The 27,996-nt window shown below is 41.6% G+C and overlaps 2 protein-coding genes across 2 annotated transcripts in view; one reads left to right on the top strand and one right to left on the bottom strand.

Moving 5' to 3' along the window:
- LOC124261911 (guanylate cyclase D-like) overlaps positions 1-5,510 on the bottom strand; it is a 50,074-nt gene extending 44,564 nt beyond the window's left edge. The window contains exon 1 of the mRNA XM_046696275.1: positions 5,434-5,510. The gene's annotated coding sequence lies outside the window, so the exon portion shown is untranslated. The remainder of the gene's footprint in view (positions 1-5,433) is intronic.
- Positions 1-27,996, top strand: LOC124261905 (poly [ADP-ribose] polymerase 2-like). Its single transcript, XM_046696269.1, has 17 exons — positions 1-84; positions 8,993-9,011; positions 9,900-10,112; positions 11,710-11,958; positions 12,057-12,169; positions 13,925-14,097; positions 15,155-15,260; positions 16,982-17,068; positions 17,876-17,960; positions 19,232-19,370; positions 20,457-20,520; positions 20,641-20,772; positions 21,234-21,358; positions 22,700-22,799; positions 23,310-23,408; positions 24,546-24,670; positions 25,676-27,996. The coding sequence occupies exons 1-17, from the start codon at positions 1-3 to the stop codon at positions 25,827-25,829; spliced, it is 2,067 nt and encodes a 688-aa protein (XP_046552225.1). The 3' UTR covers positions 25,830-27,996.

Genomic DNA, 27,996 nt, shown 5'->3' with positions numbered 1-27,996 from the left:
ATGGAGAGTGAGTTCAGCTTTAGGCTCTGTACCTCGAAGGAGAGTCAAGGAGATGAGTTCAGCTTTAGACTCTGTACCTCGAAGGTGAGTGAGTTCAGCTTTAGACTCTGTGCCTCGAAGGTGAGTGAGTTCAGAATGAGGCTCTCTACCTCGATGGAGAGTGAGTTCAGCTTTAGGCTCTGTACCTCGAAGGAGATTGAGTTCAGCTTTAGACTCTGTACCTCGAAGGTGAGTGAGTTCAGCTTTAGACTCTGTGCCTCGAAGGTGAGTGAGTTCAGCTTTAGACTCTGTACCTCGAAGGTGAGTGAGTTCAGCTTTAGACTCTATACCTCGAAGGTGAGTGAGTTCAGAATGAGGCTCTCTACCTCGATGGAGAGTGAGTTCAGCTTTAGGCTCTGTACCTCGAAGGAGATTGAGTTCAGCTTTAGACTCTGTGCCTCAAAGGTGAGTGAGTTCAGCTTTAGACTCTGTGCCTCGAAGGTGAGTGAGTTCAGCTTTAGACTCTATACCTCGAAGGTGAGTGAGTTCAGAATGAGGCTCTCTACCTCGATGGAGAGTGAGTTCAGCTTTAGGCTCTGTACCTCGAAGGAGATTGAGTTCAGCTTTAGACTCTGTACCTCGAAGGTGAGTGAGTTCAGCTTTAGACTCTGTGCCTCGAAGGTGAGTGAGTTCAGAATGAGGCTCTCTACGTCGATGGAGAGTGAGTTCAGCTTTAGGCTCTCTACCTCGAAGGAGATTGAGTTCAGCTTTAGACTCTGTACCTCGAAGGTGAGTGAGTTCAGCTTTAGACTCTGTGCCTCGAAGGTGAGTGAGTTCAGCTTTAGACTCTGTACCTCGAAGGTGAGTGAGTTCAGCTTTAGACTCTATACCTCGAAGGTGAGTGAGTTCAGAATGAGGCTCTCTACCTCGATGGAGAGTGAGTTCAGCTTTAGGCTCTGTACCTCGAAGGAGATTGAGTTCAGCTTTAGACTCTGTGCCTCGAAGGTGAGTGAGTTCAGCTTTAGACCCTGTGCCTCGAAGGTGAGTGAGTTCAGCTTTAGACTCTATACCTCGAAGGTGAGTGAGTTCAGAATGAGGCTCTCTACCTCGATGGAGAGTGAGTTCAGCTTTAGGCTCTGTACCTCGAAGGAGATTGAGTTCAGCTTTAGACTCTGTACCTCGAAGGTGAGTGAGTTCAGCTTTAGACTCTGTACCTCGAAGGTGAGTGAGTTCAGAATGAGGCTCTCTACCTTGAAGGTGAGCGAGTTCAGAATGAGGCTCTCTACCTAGAGGGTGAGTGAGTCCAGCCTGAGGCTCTGTACCTCGAAGGAGAGGGAGAATTTGATATAACATCAGCATTCCTTCAGCCACATTGTGATGAGTACAAGTGAATCATAAATTCAAAGTTAAATTTAACAGCAAACTTGCCATTCAATTTGAACATTACATTATTTATAATACCTCTTGCACACAGAGGGGTTGCCTTGTGGTTAAAGCATTTGCTTGTCATTCTGAAGACCCGAGTTCACTCCCCCTCATGGGTACAACAGTGTTCAGAAATGGTGTTTAAAAGTAACAGGACATTGGGTCCTGTAAGTTTCAGATGTCTGTCTGACCCACTGAAAATTCACAGGACCCATAGTATAAAAATTAAACACACATTTCAGATTAAACGTTTCATATAATTGGCACTGAAATTATTAACAAATGTAAACTTCATAAACAGCAAACCTGTGTGACATGTCACATATAACAACTTCAGGCACAGTCATTGTGAACAGAACTACACAGTCGGATACTGGGGCCGGCAGGTTGTAGACTTCCATCGGACTGTTGGCAAATCTGCCGGATTTATCTGAGGGTCTGATGCTATTCGTGAATACTGGTACAATATTTACAGCAAATTTCCGATGCACTCCCTACTGTGATAGTGCTTACAGATCCATTAAAGAATACTCACATACTCATTTCTACATAGCCAGTCTGTTTGATTGTGCAAAACTAAACGGCTTCAGGTTAGCATTCACAAACTGGTATAATAAAAATCAAACCATAAGATTTGCTTTTCTTCCCGTAAAACTGACCTCCTCTCGTGTGACATTCTTTCAGGATGTGTTCTTCTAGAAAATCAACACACAGCCTAACAGTCTGGTCTAAAATAATACGAAAAACAGATAGTAAAGTTGACAATTACCTCAACCCCAACTTCTACACTGAGAAATAGTTCTCCGATAAAAAGGATTTGCTTCAGACCAAAAACACCCTTCGGGTATTTATATGGACATCTCTGTAATATCAGGTTTAGCAGGGCTTCAAAGAAGCATCAATATCCTATCAAATTTCCAAAATAAATTATTGAAGACATTTCGTACAATAATCTTCCAATGGCCTACATATTGGATGAAAGCCTGCTTTGCATGCTATAAGTATACCCCATTGCCAACACCTTTAATTCTCGCCTATCATCACCACAAATCTCTACCCTCTATAACTACCTGCTACCTATCCCCTGGTGTAAGTTACATTATTTGTACGCCAAAATATGCAGACGCCTTTGATTAGAAGGATATGCATTGTAACAGCAGAGCCCGGCTCCTAGCACAAGCTGGAACACAGATGTGAGGCTTGATAAACAAGCTTTTAAACCTAGTGGATGATCAGGGCTGAATGGACAGGGTAGCCTATCAGAGCCATCAGTGCCAATATACCTCTCTGATGTTGTAATGTAATAAACAGCTGTTGATTGATGATGATGCAGCTCAACAATGACAGGTCATTCAATCACGAACGAACACTGTCTCTGTTGTGAGTTACTTCTTACACAATATGTCCATAAATTATGTGATGATATGACATTTTCTCTCGGTAGTTGAAGTGCAAAGAGCATATGTCTCCATTGTCACCTGTCGGGAGATTAAACATACTCAGTAACAGATGGCCTTTGTGTTCTCCAGAAAGTGTTATATTTTTATTTCTATTTTTCCTGAAAAAATTCTCTTGCTTTGAACCATATTTAAAAATTGTGAATCGTTCATCACTGTACTTCAGAAACATATCTGTATATTTCAATTCCAAAATACCTTTTTCAAAAACATTTAATAAAGTTTAACAACACTTCATAATTGGCCCTTGCTTACTTTCATTTTACATGCATGTACATGTATATCCTTAAAGATCTTTATTTATTGACCAAGTGCAAGCTTCACATACCAGTACATATGAACTCTGATGTAGGGAACAATGCCTACAAATGTGCAGTGTCTCACAGTGAATTTGACATATGTTTATTGCCATTGTGAGGTTATTTAACATTTCAAGCAGAATTATTTAAACAAAAGTATCCTTACTGATGTAAAAAATAAAGACAATTTGTGTAACAAAAATACTGAATACCCAATGAAAAATATGATACCCATTGTGAGTTATAGTATGTGAGTAAATATTCAGCTGTTAGTACTGCATTGCTATGGCATACGCACTGATAAAACTCATGTCCTGGTGAGCTAATAGGGTAAACTCCTACTTTCACAAATATATTACAATAAAAGTTTTATTAAATCATGTTCAAATGAAACTTTGGTAAAAGAAATATAGAAGAATTTATTCAGTATAAAGGCCACAGGCCCAAGTACAATATAAATGCAAGATACATACAATGTACTTACATTCCCAACAGCAACGTATGTATAACATACATCATATTGAAATTTGAAGCTGAATTTTTTACTGATGGTAAGGACAGTTTATTTTATTTCAATGTCTCTCATCACTCAACCGACTGTAAATTGGCCGTCTACCCGATAATTTTATATTTTTTTTATTTCCCCAAGCTGAAACTCGGGCCCTACCTACCGCTCATATAATTGCTTCCTTCCTGTGTCAGTGCTGGGATGAAGGCTACAGGTAGAGGACATGTGAAAATTTACAAGAAAGCTAAGTATTATTTAACATTCTTCGTTCTTACATTTCAATTATTAATAAAATATTACATATTAAAGAATCACAACCTTGTAATGACCGAGGTGTCTAACTTTGTGACATAAATAAATAAAGCAGAATCAAAGTTACAGATGTTTTTGTTTCTGATATAGGTATGAAAGTATCTCGATTTTCATATTTATTAAAAATCGTTTATTGCTAACCAACCAATTGCAACCGACCAAAATTTAGATGGTGCACATAAAAAAAGGCAGCCTTTATATCAAATAACTTATTCAAAATAAATATAGCTACAAATAGACCTGGCCTTGCCTGACTGCACAATACAATAAAAAATATTAGCAAATCGTGTCTCTTCTACTTATACCAAGAGACACTTCTGCAACCCAAACACTGTCTCGTTATTGCTTGTCACAATAGCAGCTGACTGTTGTCTTGTTAACATAGATTGGGGTGGGGGTTGGGGGGTGGATTTAACAGACGTCAAGATGCAACAAGCAAAATAAAAGAAAAAATCCTAAAAATGCCACAAGGGCGAATTGATGATTATTTTCTAAAGAGAAATATTGACATAATTATCATGCTACAAACATAAAAAAGCAATGTTCACTGTTTTAGAAACCATCTTTTCAATCAAACAGCGGAACATTTTTAAAATCCTGATTCAACCGAAATTGATTCACCTGTTGAACATGTCAGATAAGAAAGCTAACTTTCCTGAGCTAGGTATCTTTCATGCAAATAAATATGATTTGCAACTAACTTGAAAATTGCACCACATTGCAATATTCTGTTTGGGGGTAATAAATATCATTATTCATTGATTTTATTATTCAACAGAAAAAAACAATGTATGAAACATAACTCCTCCATACAGGTGACAATGTGTTGCAAAATCAAACAACATATTGAACTGCATTGTTTGAGTTCATGTCCTATTTATCTAAATCAATATTTTCATGAACGTTGAGTTTACAAATCACTGCTTTCGATACAATGTCAGAGTTATTCACGACTTTCCCTTTGACTGTCTCGACAAAAAAATTCTGGAATTTTAAGAATGTGAGGAGTTTGAGGTCACCATCTTAGGCTCTGCCAGCGCCGATCACGACCCCAATCACTATCGCCAAGCTCGACACGTAACACACTCAACATTCACTCAACTCGACAAACAAACAGCAAATCCACACAGCACGCACTCACCCGAAACGTAACAGCAAGCAACATATATTGGTGACACGAACATTCTCTCATCCGCGCTGACAAGCTAGTGCTGTAATCTTCAATTATTTAGACAAGTTCGTTATACGCAGGTCAAATTGTTTTCTGTGCGATTCGTGCAAATGTAAACAGTATATCATGTTTTCCGTGAATAGAACACTTATGAGTTACTTTCAAAACCAGCTGAATTGACACGGGACTGATTGATTTGAAACACCTAAGCGTCTAAGCCAATTAAAGCAGACCCGTAAGCTAATTAGCAATTATAATGCAAATTGTAAACAGTGTACTCACTGCTCAAGTCACACACCCCTCCACGAAGTTGTAGACTGAGCTACGCTCACACCACGTGACCTTTGACGTCACGTTGTTTTCATTTCACATGGCGGGAAATTGCACAATTTCGTATAAAAGTGAGACTGTAAATTTATAACAGTTATATCTATTTAAATACACGTCAAAGGAAGTTATTGTGTTTCGAATGTATTATTTGGTGTAAACTTTGGCCAAAATACGTGTATTTATGTTACAAGAGCAACAGAAACGGACGAACAGTTTTAAATCTGGGAGCAGTACGATTTTGAAAGCTCGCACGAGGATCCTACTTTTGAGATAACCCAAACACATGTGGGAACTTGTCACAAATGTCGGTATAAATATCACAGTGCAAGTTGAGGCTTAGTACAGTTAAGACACGCTGATCAAGCATGGGGCGGCGATCTAAACCAGGTAGTGTGTGCCAGGAAGCGCCGGTGCCGAAAAGTTTCCATTATTTTGTAACAATATCACCATGACAACTTAGTCAGTGTGGACTTGAAGGGTTGTCAATGCTTGTGAGAGTTGTACCAGGAAGCAAGCTCTTTGTTTTGTGATACAAATAGGGTGTCCGAATTATCCAATTAGCGCACGCTGTTGTCATCCTGCAAGATTGACACGTGGATTAACTGCACCAGCATCACTGTAAACAATGAAACATATGCATTTACATGGAAGAGATAACTGATTGTGCTTCTGAAAGTTTACAATGATGACTGTCATTTAACTGCTATTAATTTAATGTAATCATCGGTGGGCTTACATCATTACTATGCGCTTTACTGTTTTCCCGCTTGGGCAAAGGTACTAAAAGAGCTTATGGAAAGAGTTCCTTACGTAACCAACGCCTATTTTTGTGATGAGCGAACACTATAGTTTAATCTATCGTTTATAGTTAAAAAAATAGGTGTGTGTGTGTGTGTGTGTGTGTACGCACAGGGGCTTGTAACGCTAAAAACTGCCATCAAGGCATATACTATCACTGTATAGTACTAAGACCCCGTCAGTGATAGTATATGCCTTGATGGCAGTTTTTAGCGTTACAAGCCCGTGTGTGTACGTAAGGAACTCTTATCACAAAGGAGTTCAGTAAATTATAATGACATCAAACAATTGCACAGCAATGTTATTTATTGGACACAGTTTGTATAATGTTTATTTGTTCAGTCTGTTGCCTGTGTCTCTCACTTCCCAGATCTTGCATGCTTCTTTCACTTTCACTTTTACTTTCCAATCATAGATTCTTGACTGTCATTATAGTGTTAGACACCCGTTTTATGATCATTAAGGTTTAGTTGTGACTTTGGAATGGAATAGCTATTTATTTCCACAACACAAAACATGATTCTCCTCCTCTCCAACTTTGCTGGTCAACAACCTGGAAATTGCCGTTAATTCGTTGTTTGCATTCTGCTGACTTTCTACTTTTATATTTATAGCCAAGAGAACAGGGTTAGAAATCTCTTTGAAAAGTCTACTAGCCATGAGGACTAGTGACTCTCACCAAACTACTAGTCCTCACACAATTTTGGTAGTCCTCAAATTTCAATCTTTAATAAACCAAATAATTAATTTGACTTAGTCAAGCAGTATTGGCAGAGGTGTGGTATCATAACAAACAAACACACAATATGTTTTGGCATAGTTTAATTCAGTCATGACAGATGGATATGATCATATTATTCAAATAACACAACTACAACGTAAATAAGTTAATATTTAATGAAAATGCAAGCTTATACATTTATAATGTCCAGATAAACCATGAAGGAAGCAAACAATGCAGCGATTTTTTCCATTTGTAACATGTCATAATTATCCCCTTACGTTTTTCTTTTCTATTTTTCATGTTTACGCAATCGGAAAATTATTATCAAGATATTTCTCAAATAATATGTATGGTCGTCTATTTCCCGATAACATTGGCTTTCCGCTCGTTAACGTGATACAACAGTGGGAAATACCTCCATTTTCGAAGCTTCGTATAAAAAACATGTGAGGCGATTCGTTTGATGGCGGGTATCGTTCGAAAGCTCTGAACATCAACTATATCACTATACCCTTGCCAAGAGTATTTTCACAGTTGTAAGAAGCGATTTGATTGGTTAAAGATTGGTTTCTAATGACGCTTTTCTGTCACAGTCTGCTACTGAGTATCGTGATTGGTCAAAATCACACACGTGACCTAAGGCAGCCAATCATATTACAGCAATGGATACCGCCCTCGTAAACGAAAACTTTTAGATTTAGACGAAAGTTTTGGGTAAATTCATGCTATTCTGAACGTGTTACGCACAAGATCACTACCTATACGTATATTCTGGACCTTAGTGGACGTATCGTGCTAGGTTATGACCTGTGACAAAAATGCTTCATGCATATATTTTAGCATTAAACATCGTGTCCGAGCACGAAGTTCGAGGCGACGAAAGCCGAGATGTCACTTGAATTACATTACACGATCGCACAATAAAGATGGGAATAGTAAGTTATAATGTAGGTTTGACAACTTTTATGAGTACCGTTATTGAATATATTCTTCAATTTATTCAATTTGTTTAATTATCATCTCGAAACATCGTTACTTTGCTCTTTGACAACTTTGATGTGGACCCGTTGCCGAAGCATGTGTCTGAGAATTGTTTTTTCCAATAACATTGCGAAAAATAGCTTTTAATTTTAAGTTTGTCGATAATATATGGTCATTTGAAATGTAATAAGTGTTTTCAGACATTGTGAAAAGTGATAGATTTAATTAATGAATCATATGTTAGTTAGGTTCCTAAAGTTATATATCATTTTGATGCGACTACTGCCTGGTAGCCCGGCGGACTAGTACTGTTAGATGTTTTGGTAGTCCTCCGGGAGATTTACTAGCCTTGGGCTAGCGGACTAGCGGACTTTCAGCGTTAGTTCATTTCATTCAGAACCCTGGTCAGTCTGTAAAAGAACTCGGCCTGAAATCAACAAAGCATTATGATGTAATTTACAATTGACTTTTGAATAAACCAACTTTACAAATTAATACAAATCACTACAAATGTATTACAGCAACAACGATAGAGTGGCAGTACAAATTCAAAAAACGCCTCCTTGGTGTAGTGGTTAGAGTGTCTGCCCAGGGAGCGGAAGGTCGTGGGTTCGATCCCCGACCGCGTCATACCATATTAAAAGACGTTAAAATATGGTACTTTTTGGTCCCTGCCTGGCCCTCGGCATTAATGGGTACAACAAGGACTGGTCGGCTCGGAGTCAGTATAATGTGTCTGAGTGGGGTATTCATGCTTCACTGCGGCATGGTATCTCAGTGGGCTAGCACTATAAAACCAGCTTCAGTCTGGGCTAGTACAAGCAGGCGCAAATACACATACACACTCATGCACGTCGTCATATGAGCGAAATATTCTCAAGCACGACGTTAAACCCAATTTCACCTCACCTCACAAATTCAAAAGCACTGTTATACAGAAACAATGCTTATAGCAATAAAGACGAGATGATAATATTCACCTGACAGCAACAATGGTTTCCAAAATAGGCCAAGGCTAGTATCCAGGGTAAGAATGATCTCAATAAAATTAATGGTCTTCTTGTAGCTTGAGATGTAATGTGGGGCGGTGGGGTAGCCTAGTGGTTAAAACGTTGGCTCGTCACGCCGAAGACCCGGGTTCGAATCCCCACATGGGCACAATGTATTAAGCCCATTTCTGGTGTCCCCCGCCGTGATATTGCTGGAATATTGCTAAAAGCGGCGTAAAACTTAACTCAGTCAGTCAGTCGGTGAGATGTAATGTGAGATGAGAGGCAAGAGTAAGCTCCCCTATAATCTAAGATAAAGACTCTAGAAGATTCTCCCTGGGTCAGAGTATAGTGGAAAGGCCTTAGAGTAACAACTAGTCTCTGAAATGAACATATTTTACAGAAGAAAAAGTTCAGAGTAAAGAAAATAGAATATAATGAAATGGAGCCAAGAAACTTTCTTCATTTTCATGGAAATCTAGACTTGCCACATTTTCTAGACTTGCGTGGGATTTCTTGGATATGTTTGCTTCAGGGTCTGTATGACAGACTAGAAAGGCCTTTGAGCTTATACCTTGTAGTACATTCCAGAAATCTGTCTAAATATAGCACAAATCCAAATATAGCACACCACTGCCAGTTACTGACTGTCAACATATACAGTATTTTATTCTTGGAATATTGCTACACAATGAATGTCACTGGCACATGACAACATGTGGACATAGCCTAAGTAAACTTGTTAGACTCAGTATACCAGCGTAATAGAATAATACTGTGCCTAAGTTTACTTACTTGGACTGGTATCCTATCATAACCTTTATTGTATTGCCCCTACTAAAGAGGAGAACCTCCTGGAACTTTTATGAGTTGTCAGTATTTCAGAAACCCCTAAGCATTACATACCGGGTATTTTCTGCTTCCAGATTTTTATGTGTGGCAGTGGGAGAATGAGCACGGGAAGTGGAACCCATACCCGGCAGACACCAGTCTCTTGTTGGAGCAGGCACAGCGAGATGGCACCGACGAAACGGTCGACATCGAGGCAATGCATCGCTCTTACAGCATCGACCTGAAGACCATGGAACAAATCAACACTACGACAAATGTTGCTCGCAAAGTGGCCAGGGAGAAAGCAGGTGAGCTATTTGGTGTGTTCGTAATTAATTGGGCGGAGGGGTAGCCTAGTGGTTAAAGTGTTGGCTCGTCACGCCGAAGACCCGGGTTCGAATCCCCACATGGGTACAATGTGTGAAGCCCATTTCTGGTGTCCCCCGCCGTGATGTTGCTGGAATATTGCTTAAAGCGGCGTAAAAACCAAACTCACTCAGTCAGTCTTAATTAATTAGTCTACCTGGATCTCCTGCCGGGGCCTTTGTCAGATGATTATTGTTTCAGAAGTTGGCAACTGTCTGAAGTTATTGCAGATAGTAAGTTTTAGTGACAGGAAATCATTAATTTGATAATGGACTCAATTATTGCATTTATACAACATGTGTACACATTATAAATTCTCTATTTATTGCTTGGCTAGCCAATCAAATGCCATGTAGTCTCTTGCAATGTATTTACGAATATGTACATACATTTTCTATGTGAAAGTACAAGTATACTTATGCTGCTTAAAGTGCATTGTTAAGATCTAAGCCATGAAGAATTCTTGTAATGCCATGGAAGAATCCTTGTGATGCCATGAGTAATCTTTGGGATGCCATAGAAGAATCCTTGTGATGCCATGGAAGAATCCTTGTGATGCCATGGAAGAATCCTTGTGATGCCATGGAAGAATCCTTGTGCCATTGAAGAATCCTTGTGATGCCAAAGAAGAATCCTTGTGATGCCATGGAAGAATCCTTGGGATGCCATGAGTAATCTTTGGGATGCCAAAAGGATCTTTGGGATGCCATGGAAGAATCCTTGTGATTCCATGGAAGAATCCTTGTGATGCCATGGAAGAATCCTTGTGCCATGGAAGAATCCTTGTGATGCCATGGAAGAATCCTTTAAGGATGCCACAGAAGAAACCTTGGGATGCCATGAGCAATCTTTGGGATGCCAAAAGGATCTTTGGGATGCCATGGAAGAATCCTTTGTGATTCCATGGAAGAATCCTTCTGATGCCATAAGGAATCCTTGTGAAGCCACGGAAGAATCCTTGTGATTCCATGGAAGAATCCTTCTGATGCCATGGAAGAATCCTTGGGATTCCATGGAAGAATCCTTGTGATGCCATGAGTAATCTTTGGGATGCCAAAAGGATCTTTGGGATGTTATGGAAGAATCCTTGTGATGCCATGAGTAATCTTTGGGATGCCACGGAAGAATCCTTGTGATTCCATGGAAGAATCCTTGGGATGCCATGAGGAATCTTTGGGATGCCATGGAAGAATCCTTATGATGCCATGGAAGAATCCTTGTGATGCCATAGAAGAATTGCGGTGATGTCATGGAAAAATTACTTTGATGCCATGATGAAAACATTGTGATGCCATGAGGAATCATTGATATTGACCCCTGAAATATGGCTTGGATCTTGTTAATTTATTTCTGACCCTGTGTGGCCTAGCCTTCACTTGTAAGCATTATCTTTTCTGAATATATGCTTACAGTTTGCAACAATCGTATAAAAGGATCACTCAAATGTAACTGGATGTATAAAGTGTGTGAAATAACATGCAGGGACATCCACATTGTTCTGTGATAAGATTCATGGGGAATATGATGTTTATCGTGCAGATTCCATTGCCCCAGAGAATGATGTAGATGAAGTAGATGCTGTTGATGACGCTGATGAGGATGAAGAGATGCCGTCAGTGTCCAGTGCAGGAGATGCCCCTGCTGCCAAGTCCACAGGAAAATCAGCTGCCAAGTCCACAGGAAAATCAGCTGCCAAGAGTGGGGGCAAGGCAAGTAAAAGCGGGCGTGGCAAGTCGGGGAGAGTGAAGGAGGAGGAAGATGGAGAGGAAGAGCCTAAAAAATCCACAGGTGAGAAGAATTTTCGCATTTGGAAATTCTCAAATCGTTCAAACAATCTTTTGACAAGTGATGCAGTTTGGAATGTCTGACAACTGTCTGTGTTTCAGTGAGGACAGTGGTTGTGAAGGGGAAAGCTCCCGTCGACCCAGAATGCAGCCTGGTAAATAAAACGCACGTCTATTTTGATGCAAAGGATGTCTGGGACTGCATGCTTAACCAGGTGAGAATACACTTAATGCTACCCAGGGCAATTCAGGTTTGGATAGATTCTCAGCAGGTGAAGATGTGAGCAAAAGGATTGGTTGGTGAATTTGGGTGGTTGGCTGTGTGATTGTACCTGATGGTTTGGGTGGTTGGTTGTGTCATTGTACCTGATGGTTTGGGTGGTTGGTTGTGTCATTGTACCTGATGGTGTGGGTGGTTGGTTGTGTCATTGTACCTGATGGTTTGGGTGGTTGGTTGTGTCATTGTACCTGATGGTTTGGGTGGTTGGTTGTGTCATTGTACCTGATGGTGTGGGTGGTTGGTTGTGTCATTGTACCTGATGGTTTGGGTGGTTGGTTGTGTCATTGTACCTGATGGTTTGGGTCGTTGCTCACAATATCAATCACCAGTTTGTACAGTCCAGAGTTGATTATTCACAGGTTTCGGTCATATCGTTGGAATATTGCCGAGTGCTGTGTGTAACATGTTTAACACTACACTCAGCAATATAATAGTCGAGTCAGGACCAGTCAATCCAGTGATCAACAACATGAGCATCGATCTACGCAATTGGGATACGATGACATGTGCGAGCTTGACTAACAAGGACCAGACTAACAAGGGTCAGACTCAGAGGCAGAGATAAGCTGGGACCAGACGGCAAGGTCCAGGTTACTATAGAAAGACTTCCAATTACCAGATTGAACAATTTGTTGCGCAATAAGGTCCAGAATTGTTAGATACACCAGGTTAGTTTAAAACAAGACTGACAAGGACCAGATATTCATAGAAATCGCCATGAATGAAAAGACATCGACTGACAAGGTCGCACTCGTTAGTTTAGGACAAGTGTTGTACAGTCAGTAAAGGATGAGTGATTTTTTATGAAATCATTTCCATTATATTTAAGTTGGTTTTGATTAGGTATGACATAACTCAGAACATACCTGCTTAGTAAACTAACTCAAATGACATAATACTTAGGGACCAAAATGACTGAGGTTCAGACATTACTTTGAAAGCAGTGGCTAACGGAAAATGAAATACCCACTCAACATTCATAATACCCACTCCCAAAAAATACAGTGGGTACAGTACCCACATGAGCTAAATCTTATCTGGAGCTCTGGTCAGACTGACAAGGTCCAGGTTACTAGGGACCAGACTGACAAGGTCCAGGTTACTAGGGACCAGACTGACAAGGACCAGATAAACAAGGACAAGGCTAATAAGGTCCAGGCTGACAAGGTCCAGATTTATAAGGACAAGACTAACATGGTCCAGAGTAACAGGGTCCAGACTGACAAGGATCAGAGTGACAAGGTCCAGACTGTCAAGGATCAAGAGTGAGTGAGTGAGGTTGGTTTTATGCTTTTAGGTCCACACTAACAAGGTCCAGACTGACAAGGTTCAGACTGACAAGGTTCAGAGTAACAAGGTCCACACTAACAAGGTTCAGACTGACAAGGATCAGACTGACAAGGTCCAGAGTGAGTGAGTGAGGTTGGTTTTACGCCACTTTTAGCAATATTCCAGCAATATCACGACGGGTCTGAGTAAGAAGGACAAGACTAACATGGTCCAGAGTGACAGGGTCCAGAGTGACAGGGTCCAGATTGACAAGGTCCAGACAGGCATGGTCCAATAAGCTTGTATGTTTGTTTCAGACTGACAAGGTCCAGACAGGCATGGTCCAATAAGCTTGTATGTTTGTTTCAGACTGACAAGGTCCAGACAGGCATGGTCCAATAAGCTTGTATGTTTGTTTCAGACTAATGTGGGTAACAACAACAACAAGTACTACCTGATCCAGATTCTGGAGGACGACGGCAAGAAGGCCTTCCATGTGTGGCAGCGTTGGGGGCGCGTTGGCTACAAGGGTCAGAACAACCTTGTCCCCTGTGGAGGCGATCTCGACAAGGCCAAGAACATCTTCTGTAAGAAGTAAGTAGACATCTAACTGCGGCTTGAGGACACAACCGGCCAAGTTGTCTGAGGACATGGCTGGGCAAGTTGTCTGAGGACACAACTTGCCAAGTTGTCTGAGGACATGGCTGGCCAAGTTGTCTGAGGACATGGCTGGCCAAGTTGTCTGAGGACATGGTTGGCCAAGTTGTCTGAGTACATGGCTGGCCAATTTTGTCTGATACATGGCTGGCCAAGTTGTGACAACCGAGGACAAGGCTCAAGTTGTCTGAGGGCAAGTTGTCTGAGGACATGGCTGGCCAAGTTGTCTGAGGACATGGCTGGCCAAGTTGTCTGAGGAAATGGCTGGGCAAGTTGTCTGAGGACATGGCTGGCCAAGTTGTCTGAGGAAATGGCTGGCCAAGTTGTCTGAGGACATGGCTGGCCAAGTTGTCTGAGGACACTGGCTGGCCAAGTTGTCTGAGGACATGACTGGCCAAGTTGTCTGAGGACATGACTGGCCAAGTTGTCTGAGGACATGGCTGGCCAAGTTGTCTGAGGACATGACTGGCCAAGTTGTCTGAGGACATGGCTGGCCAAGTTGTCTGAGGACATGGCTGGCCAATTTTGTCTGAGGACATGGCTGGCCAAGTTGTCTGAGGACATGGCTGGCCGAATTGTCTGAGGACGTGGCTGGCTAAGTTGTCTTACGCCATGGTCTGAAAATATGGGTCTGATGTCCTTGTATATTTACATATTATGTTTTGTTCATATCATCTCAATAATATCCTGGGGCGGAGGGGTATTCTAGTGGTTACGTCTTCTCTCATCATATCAAAGGCCCAGGGTCAATTCCCCAGTTTAGTATGTAAAGGCCAAAAGCTAAAAGATGTTTTAAAGGCAGGATCGCTCTCTCACTCAAACACTCACTCACTCACTCAATCACGCACATTATATCAATTTGAGTGACAGATGTGTCACCTGTGTTCCAGGTGTGTCCCAGGTGTGTCAATGCCACCTGTATATAAGCAAGTTTAGAGTGGGAAGCCAAGACTCAGTGGATTGTTTGAGTTTTGATAGCCGCAAACTGTTTCAGATTTACAGACAAGACCAAAAATGATTGGGCATCACGTGACAGTTTTGTAAAGATGGCTGGCAAGTATGACATGCTGACCATGGACTACTCAAGTGGTAACGGAAAGGTGAGAACTGGACACTGTCTATGGTGGGGGAGAAGACAGGTGAGAGCTGGACACTGTCTATGGTGGGGGAATAGGTGAGAACTGGACACTGTCTGGCTATGTGGGGGAGGAGGAGGTGAGAACTGACACTGTCTATGGTGGGGGGAAGACAGGTGAGAGCTGGACACTGTGTATCTATGTTGGGGGGCAGGTGAGAGAACTGACACTATGTTGGGGACAAGGTGAGAACTGGACACTTTCTCCATGGTTGGGGGAGCAGGTGAGAACTGGACACTGTGGTTGGGGGATAGGTGAGAACTGGACACTGTCTATGTTGGGGGGGGACAGGTGAGAACTGGACACTGTCTATGGTGGGGGGGACAGGTGAGAACTGGACACTCTTATGGTGGGGGACAGGTGAGAGCTGGACACTGTCTATGGTGGGAGGGGGACAGGTGAGAACTGGACACTGTCTATGGTTGGGAGGCAGGTGAGAACTGGACACTGTCTATGGTTGGGGGCCAGACAGGTGAGAACTGGACACTGTCTATGGTTGATGGCCAGACAGGTGAGAACTGGACACTGTCTATGGTTGGGGGGGGACAGGTGAGAACTGGACACTGTCTATGGTTGGGGGGACAGGTGAGAACTGGACACTGTCTATGGTTGGGGCAGGTGAGAACTGGACACTGTGGGTGAGAACTGGACACTGTCTATGGTTGGGGGGACAGGTGAGAACTGGACACTGTCTGTGGTTGGGAGGGGGACAGGTGAGAACTGGACACTGTCTATGGTTGATGGCCAGACAGGTGAGAACTGGACACTGTCCATGGTTGGGGGGGACAGGTGAGAACTGGACACTGTCTATGGTGGGGGGAACAGGTGAGAACTGACACTGTCTATGGGTTGATGGCCAGACAGGTGAGAACTGGACACTGTCTATGGTTGGGGGACAGGTGAGAACTGGACACTGTCTATGGTTGGGGGACAGGTGAGAACTGGACACTGTCTATGGTTGATGGCCAGACAGGGTGAGAACTGGACACTGTCTATGGTTGGGGGACAGGTGAGAACTGGACACTGTCTATGGTTGGGGGACAGGTGAGAACTGGACACTGTCTACTATGGTTGATGGCCAGACAGGTGAGAACTGGACACTGTCTATGGTTGGGAGACAGGTGAGAACTGGACACTGTCTATAGTTGGGGGGACAGGTGAGGCAACTGACACTGTCTATATATGGTTGATAGCCAGACAGGTGAGAACTGACACTGCCTGGTTGGGGGACAGGTGAGAACTGGACACTGTCTATGGTTGGGGACAGGTGAGAACTGGACACTGTCTATGGTTGGGGGACAGGGTGAGAACTGGACACTGTCTATGGGTTGATGGCCAGACAGGTGAGAACTGGACACTGTCTATGGTTGGGGGGACAGGTGAGAACTGGACACTGTCTATGGTGGGGGACAGGTGAGAACTGGACACTGTCTATGGTTGGGGGGACAGGTGAGAACTGGACACTGTCTGTGGTTGGTGGGTGAACAGGTGAGAACTGGACACTGTCTATGGTTGGTGGGGGACAGGTGAGAACTGGACACTGTCTGTTTGGTGGGGCACAGATGACAACTGACTGCTTTTCCTTTTCTATAGGGGAAAGGTGAGAACTAATTGCTTTTTCTGGCCACCAATAGAAAAAATAAAGATTCCAAAATATGATCCACTTATATTTTGCATATGAACAGGCAGCGGAGGACACAGTGGATGCACCTGGCATTAAGAAGGAAGACAGTGTGAAAGTGCCAGACTCCACCCTCGACACCAAGCTGCAGGTAAGACTTTGATCTGCTAACTATATACATGTCAACTGAAAACCTTGGTAATGTACAAGACATTTGTCACTGTGACATTTTCAATCAGTTAACATCATGGAATATACTTTAGCAAAAAGGAAACAATATTCTGGTCTTCAGGTTTGGCTTGTGCCTCTTCTGCAGCTATTTATAAGACACAGTGATCGTCAGGTATCGTGCAGCTTGTTTCACTGTTACAGGCTTTAAGATCTGTTTATGATCTATGACATCAACTCTTGTCATCCTGAATATCATACAAATACTGGATGATCCTGTAAAGTGTCGGGGACAATGCCATGTCATCCTGCCGTCAGTCAGTGGATTGAAGGGTCCAGTTACTTGCATGCAGCCATGATGTGACTTTAAGATTGCTGACTGGAGTGTTAAACAACAATCATGTTGATCACTGGATTGTCTGGTCCAGACTCAATTATTTATAGACCACTGTCATATGGCTGTAGTGTTAAACAACAATCCTGTTGATCACTGGATTGTCTGGTCCAGACTCACATATTTATAGACCAACCAACTGTCAAACATTCACTCTCACTCAGTGTCTCAACAATCATCACTCCTCATCACTCACTTCAAAGAGAGCTAAGAAATGTTATGTTTGTCTATTTAAGGTATTTTTTATTAAATGAAATGAGAATGTGATTGCAATCAAAATTCATGTATAGTATTCAAAATCATATTGTGTCTCCTTGGAGTACCTTGTACCCATAACAATCACTTATGCTGTTTTACCACACTAGACATTAGCTGATACTCACTTTGTGTTGGCAGGATCTGGTCAACCTGATCTGTGACATCAAGTCCATGGAGGATGCCGTCGTTGAGATGAAGTACGATGCCAAGAAGGCTCCTTTAGGTAGGAATGTCTTCTTTACTTTATTTCAAATTTGAAAAGATAGTTGAGTACTCTAAGAGGACGGTGGTATATTTTTGGTTTGGGAAAAATATACCACAGTGGGCAAAATATACGCTGGTCTTGTGGTCCCTGGCTAGTAAAAATTCATCAGGACCACTAAAAAAAGTTTGCAGTGGTCATGGGGGCCAGTGAAATTTGTATTGATAGTTGAGTAAATCTTCGAATGTTGTTTTGGACCAGTGAAGTACAGACAGGACCACTAATTATTGTCCTGTGGCCTAGTGGGAAACTTTGAAAGGTTTCTTTCCCTGTACCATCTGATTTGAGTGACTGTTCAACAAAATACACCACACTATTTGTCTATAGTTTAAAGCGTGTCACACTGAATACGGTGGTCACTTCCCCATGTTGCAGTATGTAGAGCCATGGTATCCCCAAGTGTATCATTGTAGGAATCACCCGTGAAGATCAGGGTAGAATTGGTCTTCAACAACCCATGCTTGTCGTAAATGGCAACTAACGGGATGGGGTGGTGAGGCTCGCTGACTTGGTTGACACATCATCGTATCCCAATTGCATAGATCGATGCTCATGCTGTTGACCACTGGATTGTCTGGTTAAGACTTGATTATATACCGACCGCTGCCATATAGTTGGAATATTGCTGAGTGCGGCGTTAAACAAACAAACAACCAATCATTGTATGAATAGTGTGATGTCCACTAAGGTATGATGGCAGTAAGAACTCCATTGTCCAGTGGATAAAACATCTGCCAGCAGAACAGAAGGTCTGGTACAACGTCTGGCAGAGTCGTGCCATAATGCATTAAGATATGGTACTTGTTGTTGCCCTGTCTTGTGCAGTGGATACTAGGAGTGGTTGGGTCAGTGTTATTGTTAGAGTGGTCTATGTTTACCCACAGCGTTGGTTTGGTTGTTATTTAACGCTGCACTCAGCAATATACCTGCAGCTTGTTATGTCAGTGAAACCTATGTTAGTTTGTACGATTACCATCGGACATGCTTAGGCCCACAGACGCATACAGAGACCATAAAAAATGGTCATCAACCTTTTCATCTCATTTAGATTAATTTTCTAGAATACTTACTGCTTGTCCTTAAGATTTTACAAACTTTGCTTAAGAAATATAATATTCATTGTTCCAAATTTTTAAAAATACCCATATGTCCTGATGCTATTTGCCCCAAGCTAAATACCGCTGTTTTATGTAGTTTTCCTATTCATATGCGTGAGGGTTCTAATTTTGTAGGCAAACTGACGGAGAACCAGATCAAGTTTGGTTATGCAGCCTTGAAAGTCATTGAAGAGTTGATCAACAAGGGCGACACGAGCCGGAAGTTGACAGATGCGTGTAACGACTTCTACACTCGCATTCCTCACAACTTTGGGTAAATAACAGCAGAGATATCCTGAGTTATCTTCCCCTGTATTTTGATGATTATTTTTACAATCTGCCACATGGATTCTGTCAATGTGGTTCTGCCTTAGAAAATAATCAATTCTTAGTGGTTGACAGTTTTCAAATGGCTGCAGAAGGGAATACTTACAGAGAAGTACTTCTTCGTTAGTGCTGGCAGGTGGAAATACAATATGCTTATCCGTTGTTAGGTAATTTGGCTAAACCATGACGCCTGCCCACAAGGAAATATCAATGGGAATCCAACTGTGTATGGTTAAAACACTGCAGCCTTCTGGACATGTTTGTGGAATGTACTCCACAGATAGCAGTGAAGGGTCCTGTGTTCCTTGAGGCTTTCTGACATGTTGAATATAGGGAGAGCCCAACTATGAAGCGTTTGACACCTTGTGGTCACCTTTCTCAGATATGCAGTCTTCAATTAACTCTCAACTTTTCTAAGGTGGTGGTGATTATGATGATGGTGGTGATGATGATGATGATGATGATGATGGTGGTGGTGGTGGTGATGATAATGATGATGAAGATGATGGTGATGATAATGAAGATGATGGTGATGATGATGAAGATGATCGTGATGATGATGATAATGATGATGATGGTGATGATAATGAAGATGATGGTGATGAAGATGATGGTGGAGGTGAAGATGATGGTGATGATAATGATGAAGATGATGGTGATGATAATGATGATGGTGGTGATAATGATGAAGATGATGGTGATGATGATGATGGTGATGATAATGGTGATGATGATGATGGTGAAGATGATGATGATGGTGATGATAATGAAGATGATGGTGATGATGGTGGTGGTGAAGATGATGATGAAGATGATGGTGATGATAATGATGAAGATGATGATAATGTGATGGTGATGATAATGATGATGAGATGATGGTGGTGAAGATGATGATGATGATGATGATGATGATGATGATGAAGATGATGGTGATGATGATGATGGTGGTGAAGATGATGGTGATATGATGGTGATGATGAAATGATGATGATGATGATGATGATGATGATGATGATGCTGATTTCTCATACAGGATGAAGACACCGCCAATCATCAGGACCAAGCAGGAAGTGAAGGACAAGATTCTGCTGTTGGAGGTGAGTCACTGGCTGATCTCACGCTACGCACTTCATGTTAGAAGTGGTCCGCGTGATCCTCTTAATAATTATCTTTGTCTTGATTGCTTTTGTGTGACCATGGACATGATTGTTCTTCAGGCCCTGAGTGATATAGAGATCGCAATCAAGATGTTGAAGCAAGGCGACATGTCGGAGAATCCCGTGGACAGACACTACCATTCACTCAAATGTGGCCTTGACCCACTGAGCAAGGGTCATGCAGATTTCAAGGTACGTTCCAGAGCAACTAAAATTCTGAAATTTGTTGGTTGGTGACTGTGATTTGAATGAAATATACAAAACTAAACATGTCTGCCATGTCTAACTGCCATCTGTACATTGTTCTTGTGGTAAGAGGTGAGTTTCAGATGATCAAAATGGCAGCTCTGGTGGACTTTGTCAACCTGGAAGCAGAACTTTCTGCCTGTTTCATGAGAATTATGGCTTAAAACTGGTCAGGTAAAACTGGTAATCCATGGACACTTGAGACTGTGGATTGGGTGATCAGCCTCGGTGTCATGGTGGATAAAATAGCTACAAAGATGATTTGCATCATTTGACTTCAGTGTCCTGACAGAATATTGTAACAAAATTTATGAGACACGGAGTTAAGTGTCAGATCTGCTTTGATATTTGCTTGAATATATTAGTCCACAGTTTTGTAAATTCCCACAAATGTTGGCCTACTTCAGCTGCTGAATGAGTACCTCCAGACCACCCACGCCTCCACACACAACATGTACAAGATGGAGCTACTCGACGTCTTCGCCTGCCAGAAGGAAGGAGAGGCTGCTAAATTCGTGGACCATGGAAACAGGTTAGTCTGTGGATCAAAGAGAATTGGAATGATGGCCTATTGATTAAACTCATCAGGATTAAAGGCATAGATTTGATACCCAATACGGGTGGAATTTGTCTATTCATTGTGTCCCCTTCTAGGGTTGGGATGGGTAACCCGGGACGGGTGGTTAATGAGTTGGACCCGGGTACTCGTCTCAATACCCGGACCGGTCATGATCATGTAACTAATATATTAAACAATGTAATATATGTTATTCTTTCATGATTAACAGGTTGTATTGTCTTTGAAGATTTAGACATAATTACAGTCACTTGTTTTGAATATAATACATGGTTAAGATATTGAAAACCTTGAAATTTTAGCCTCCCGAGCTGAAGAATATATTGCCATTTCTTACAAAGTTGATGTCAGGAATTAACATAACGGGTATCAGGGTAGGGTAATAGGGGGTGGGATACCCGAGTAGAACATTTGGACCCGTCCCAGCCCTATCCCCCCCTGTGATATTACTTTGCAGGGCTCCAGATAACTTTTGGGGGTGCGAGTGTACTTACACATCATATTGCAAGTGGAGGTGTACTGAGAATTTTGAAGGATTACTGACATGTTTTTGTGTGAGCAAGTTGGTGATGTGGTTTGTCTGGCCGATTCATCGATCACTATTTTCAACCATGTATTTGTATTTGAAGACGCGTGAGAAATAACTGAGCGACCGTGTGATGCTCGAAATGTCAGGTCCAACTGGATATAAATAGGAACAGTGCAGTTTTTAGCCAATCGAATAATAGTGACGCATATCGTTGCATGGCAACGCAAGGGATTCCTACTGTCGGGGTTTCCTCATGTGTAAAATAAAGTTTTTATAAAAGAAACTTGACAAGTATTTATCAAAATAGATTTCCATTTGCACGATCATACGGAAATTAAATGTTAGGCGTACAAAGGTATTTATGTGCGTACACGATACGCTTGAAATCTTATATTATGTCGTACTTAATTGATTTTGAGGCATATATTACGCCTGTACGCCCCTTATCTGTAGCCCTGGCTTTGGCTTTGTAGAGGTGATGTCTATTTCAGTGCTGACAGGACCATTAAGGAATTAGAATCTTTAATGCTCAGTTCAATTTTATTATATTATACAATATTAAAATTCTGGCAAAATACAAAAGTCAAATTTAGCTGTCAAGGGTACACATTATTTGTTTGAAACCTTAGGCAGATCTCTGGAAATTTATGCATTCAATTTGATCACTGGTCGCTGTGATCCGTGCGAGTAACGCTCAAACTTCAACATAGTGATCAGTGTCACCTGGTACGCCCTAATTCAACTGTTCCTTGACTTCCTTTTCCCAGAATGCTGTTGTGGCATGGATCGCGGTTGACCAACTGGGTCGGTATTCTAAGCCAGGGTCTACGCATCGCTCCACCCGAGGCTCCCGTCACAGGATACATGGTATGGACAGTCTTAATATTAGGGGGATTGGATGGGTTAAATGGCTACTGAGTATAACAGCAATGTTATTGTGTGGGTGGATGGCATTCTGTGATGTCTGTCACCTTGACCTTCAGTTCACTGTGTGTGATCCTAACATTCAACACATGTGTGTCGTAAACACATTCAGCTGAAGTTATGTTATACTACCTTGTCGTAAGACACAACTGACAGGATCAGAAAGTGAGTCTCTCATATTATGTCATAGTATCCATGTGATGCATTATTGTATTAAACAAGGTCGCATTTGTATTATTGACTACAGTGTTTTGTGTCAATGCTTAAAGCAGTCTGTTGTTGTTAAGGTTATAGAGTCATTGCCATGGATACCAGTCACCCCACAGTGTGTACAACAGTTTATGTGTATATATACTTGTACAAATGCAAACAAATATTGAAATCTGAAGTAATATCTGACTCGCTCATTCACTCATGTTTAATATAGTTTGACACTTGTGTTTTCTTCCCTAGTTTGGCAAGGGTGTGTATTTTGCTGATATGTCCAGCAAGAGCGCAAACTACTGCTTCACGTCAAGAGCAAAAAATATTGGGCTGCTTTTGTTGTGTGAGGTAAGTGTGAGAAGAACTAGCTTTAGATTATTGTATGCATATTTCACAGGGAAAAAAGTAATGCAGCTAGCACTGCTTTTTGTCATTGAAAATGAATTTTCATGTACACCTGACAAAATTCAGTCTCGTCATAATACAAATTCGTTACATGTCTTTGAATAATAGTTCTAGAATACTTGAATCCGATGAAAATAGTAATCAAATAGCATCAGTCAGCCACTTGTACTGTGAGACTTGTGGGGACAGTTTGTGACTTGTGCAGGTTCTACTTTATTGATCAGTGTGTGAGTGTGTGGCAGCTGGCATACCGTATCAATAAGCCTGGGCCTCAAGACAGGAGCATCTACAGCTCTTGTCGGTCGTTGTTAAAGGGAGACCAGGCTTTTGGTAATTGGCAGAAGTGTTATTTTATATTCTAGTCCTTAACACCACTTTTGTGTTTTATTTTGTTTAGCAATTTGGTAGTAAATACCTCCCTTATTACAATAGCTCGGTTACACACATGCTGTCATACATCTAGGACTATGTGAGGTTGGCACCACACATGGACCCCCCCTTGATGATATGACAGTTAAGAAAGTGGACTCCCCTCTTAAGTATGACAGTTAAGAATATGGACTCCCCTTTAAGGTATGACAGTTAAGAATGTGGACTCCCCCTTTAAGGTATGACAGTTAAAATGTGGACTCCCCTTTAAAGGTATGACAGTTAAGAATGTGGACTCCCCCTTTAAGGTATGACAGTTAAGAATGTGGACAAGGTATGACAGTTAAGAATGTGGAGGGTATAACAGTTCATAAGGTATGACAGTTAAGAATGTGGACTCCCCCTCTTTAAGGTATGACAGTTAAGAAAGTGGACTCCCCTTCATAATGTGGACTCCCCTTTAGGTATGACAGTTAAGAATGGGACTCCCCTTTTAAGGTATGACAGTTAAGGAAGTGGACTCCCCTTTAAGGTATGACAGTTAAGAAGTGGACTCCCCTTTAAGGTATGACAGTTAAGAAGTGGACTCCCCCCTTTAAGGTATGACAGTTCATAATGTGGACTCCCCCCTTTAAAGTATGACAGTTAAGAATGTCACTGTTGTCACTTTGAGAATTTGGATCAATATTAACTTATTTCCTTGTGTACAAGGTATCCCTGGGCTCGGTGAACGAACTCCTTGCTGCCGACTACAACGCCGCCAAGTTACCACCAGGGACACACAGTGTGAAGGGAGCAGGAAAGATAGCGCCGAACCCCAAGAGTAGTAAAACAATGTAAGTATTCTCCCCAGGGAGAGGAGAATAAGTATGCATTGTGATGTGTTGGACTGGATATGATGATTTTGGCTATAAACATGCCTCCTCTTGTGGAGGGATGCTGTGGTGGTTGCTTGTCATGTTGAAAACACTGGTTAGTGTTGTGTAGTAGTATAGGGAATGGGGGTACAGCCTCAAGCCCTTTTGCCTTGATTTTGCTCCCACAGCCCCCATTAAAACAGGGCACATTGTGTTGTGTCCTTTTCTGGAATATCTGTTGTGATATTGCTGGAATAGTGCTGAAGGTGAAGCAAAGCCAAATTCACTCACTCCCCCATTTTATCAACCAGTCAGATGTTGACATAGGGGAAAGGGGAAGGGAGGTAACTAGTTCTACATCAAAGCCACCTGCAAATTTATTGCACATCCTTTCTATCAAAAAGTGTTTGAGGGTTTCTTTTACGTGTCAGTAAGCTTTTCAATGTTGAATTTGTCACAAATTCAATAATAATCATTGGGACTGGCTGCCATGTTGTTGATACTGCCAACCTAACATTGAGGCAGGTTTGTGATTATTCTATAAAATTACCAAATTGAAATCAAAGGGAGGTAATTGAGCATGAGAACCATGGGAATATATCAAGGAGTTAGAGTGGGATCATCAAAATGGTTGCCTAGAAGATAAGGAGGATGGGTTTGATGTAGCTGGGAATCAAACCAGTGACTTTCCATTTCTCAAGCCTCCACTCTGTCCAACAGACCATGAGTGTGATCAAAGTGAGATAAGGTAGTCCAATGGTGAAGGTGTTAGTTCATCTGTCAGAAGATAGGTTCACTTCCCACATGGAGCTTCTTCTTACTGATAACCAGTAGCATTTCTTGAATGTTTGGTGAATGTGAATTTTAAAATTAATTAGGTCAGTCAAGCAATGTAATATCTTTGTACCACAGGTTGAAATTCAGCCAACGTAATATTTTCACTCACTCAGGTAATTACATTGACTGGTTTTGTTTCTTCCACAGGTCATGTGGTACAACTGTTCCTATTGGAAAGGGTACTGACACAGGGACCACGAATCCTCATGGCTACACACTCAACTACAACGAGTTTATCGTTTACGACACGGCACAAATCAAGATGAGGTACCTCCTCAAGGTCAAGTTCAACTATAAGTGATTGAAACATCATGGTATTACAATAAACAATGTCCCAACTTTCAGGATGGGGCCCAGCTTCACAAAGCTGCCTTAGCATAACGACTGTCACAACTTAACATTCATTTACCCATCACAAATTCTCCATCAAAGATGTTTTTACGACAGTCATTGCATCAGTTTGTGGCATGGAGGGTTGACAGCGCTGTAGGCAGTTTGACTTACATCATACTGCATGACATTTTGTCATGTTATCTTGGTTTTGCAATTTTTATGAAACATGCTGTTTTTTTTGTATTAATGGTATTAACATGCAGTTTTAGACAAATACAACCAGTATGTTGGAAGGATATTGTTACGAATTTCACTGTTGCTGATCATTGACAACATGAGTTTACTTCTTAAGCCAGATATTTCTTGTTAAGTAGAGGCGGTGGGATAGCCTAGTGGTTGAAGCGTTCGCTCATCATGCCAAAGGTCTGGGTTTGATTCCCTTCATGGGTACAGTGTGCAAAGCCTATTTCTGGTGTTCATGAATTTACTCCAATATAGGTTACAGTGCCATTAAACCAGACTCGCTCACTTCTTGTTAAGTGTGGATACCATATTGGTGGTTTTCCACCAAAAGTGGGTTCTTGTCTCAGACAATGGCCTGATCTGGTCTCAACTATTAATTTTGTGGTTCCAGTTAAAGGTGTTTCAGATCATGTGACTTTCAGTGGCAATATTTTTCATGAATATTGCAGCTGGAATCTCTTTCTGCCAATTCAACAAACACATGGTCTGAGTTGTTTCTGGTTTTCAGTAGAGCTGCACCAAAACCGTTTGGCATCTTCCTGCAAATATATTCATAAATCACCAAAGCCAATATGTGTTGAATCTCTTGAACTGAAGAAATGTGAAATACATATGAATAAAACAAAATATTAGTAAACTCGCATGGATTTCAGTCGTTACATTCTTCATGAAGTGGTAGGAAGTTATGAACAGACTGACTGACTGACTGAGTTTGGTTTTACGCCGCTTTTAGCAATATTCCAGCAACATCACGGTGGGGGAAACCAGAAATGGGGTTCACACATTGTGCCAATGTGGGAGTTATGAACAGAAGGAACCTGTCTTGGAATTCAGTCAATACATAGTTTATGTAGGGGGTGGAAGTGAGCCTCGTAGTTCCCACAGAGAAATGATCTGATTTTGTAGTAGGGATGAGACTCCGTGCATATCTTTCAATGGTTCACATGCACAAAACAGTCACAGCTCTACAACTATTGTAGGTCCATGTTACACAATGGTATTACAATGTCTCGGATAAGATCGATTTGTGCATGTGGACCCAGAACCCAGAACCTCTGAGCCTTGTAGAGGTGCATTCAGGATTTTCAAAAATGGAGTCATGTACCAAAGTCACAAGGTGAACAGAAACAAGTGGACACGTAAGGTGTTTGAACAAATCCACCGACCGACCCTGATCACGGATTCCCTGGATACAACAAATGTTGAGTGCATCATCTCCAAAGACTACCAATGGAAAACTGTGTGGAAGATACAGTCATTATCTGCAGCTGGGGGCGGTGGGGTAGCCTAGTAGTTAAAAGGGTTCGCTCATCACGCAGAAGACCCGGGTTCCCCTGCCGCGATTTTGCTGGAATATTGCTAAAAGCTACGTAAAACTAAACCCACATACTCACTAAAGCTTGACACCAATGTGGTCTAGTGTAATATATGAACAGCCTATCAATATCACATGCACTTCACGGGTGACAACTCATCCATCCCATCGCCATAGATATAGAATATTGCCGAGAGCGGCGTTAAACACAAAATTCCTCCATCCCATGCTGAGGAGTGTGGGTAAACTTTGGCTCCCAGCTACTATATATAGTAAGTCCAAACTCAGATGGTCCAACTTGATAGCATATCCTTGTACCCAAAGGGCGTGTTTCAATGCTCCCATATCAGTCACTGCATTGTCGGGTCTGGAACCAATAACACCAAACCACTGTCATGTAGGTGTAATACTGCCTAGTGTACATGTATTTGTTACTCATCTGGTTGTGAGACTGACCTTTTGTGCATGACATTCATTATTGTCATCAAGATCCTGTTCTTGTTATTCTATGTTCGTGTGTATTTAATGTAGTGCTTTTTACATGACTTTATGTCAGAAATAAATTACACTTCCTGTC

The sequence above is a fragment of the Haliotis rubra genome, unplaced genomic scaffold (assembly GCF_003918875.1).
Source record: "Haliotis rubra isolate DU_JTF1 unplaced genomic scaffold, ASM391887v1 Scf815, whole genome shotgun sequence".
Lineage (NCBI taxonomy): Eukaryota > Metazoa > Mollusca > Gastropoda > Lepetellida > Haliotidae > Haliotis > Haliotis rubra.
The sequence above is the reverse complement of the archived record's forward strand: the minus strand, read 5'-3'. Positions and strand labels throughout refer to the sequence as shown.

Coding starts and splice junctions, on each gene's coding strand:
- LOC124261905 (XM_046696269.1), top strand. CDS start 1: ATGGAGAGTGAGTTCAGCTTTAGGCTCTGTACCTCGAAGGAGAGTCAA. Junction 20,773..21,233: donor AGGGTCATGCAGATTTCAAG/GTACGTTCCAGA, acceptor GGCCTACTTCAG/CTGCTGAATGAGTACCTCCA. Junction 23,409..24,545: donor GGCTGCTTTTGTTGTGTGAG/GTAAGTGTGAGA, acceptor CTTGTGTACAAG/GTATCCCTGGGCTCGGTGAA.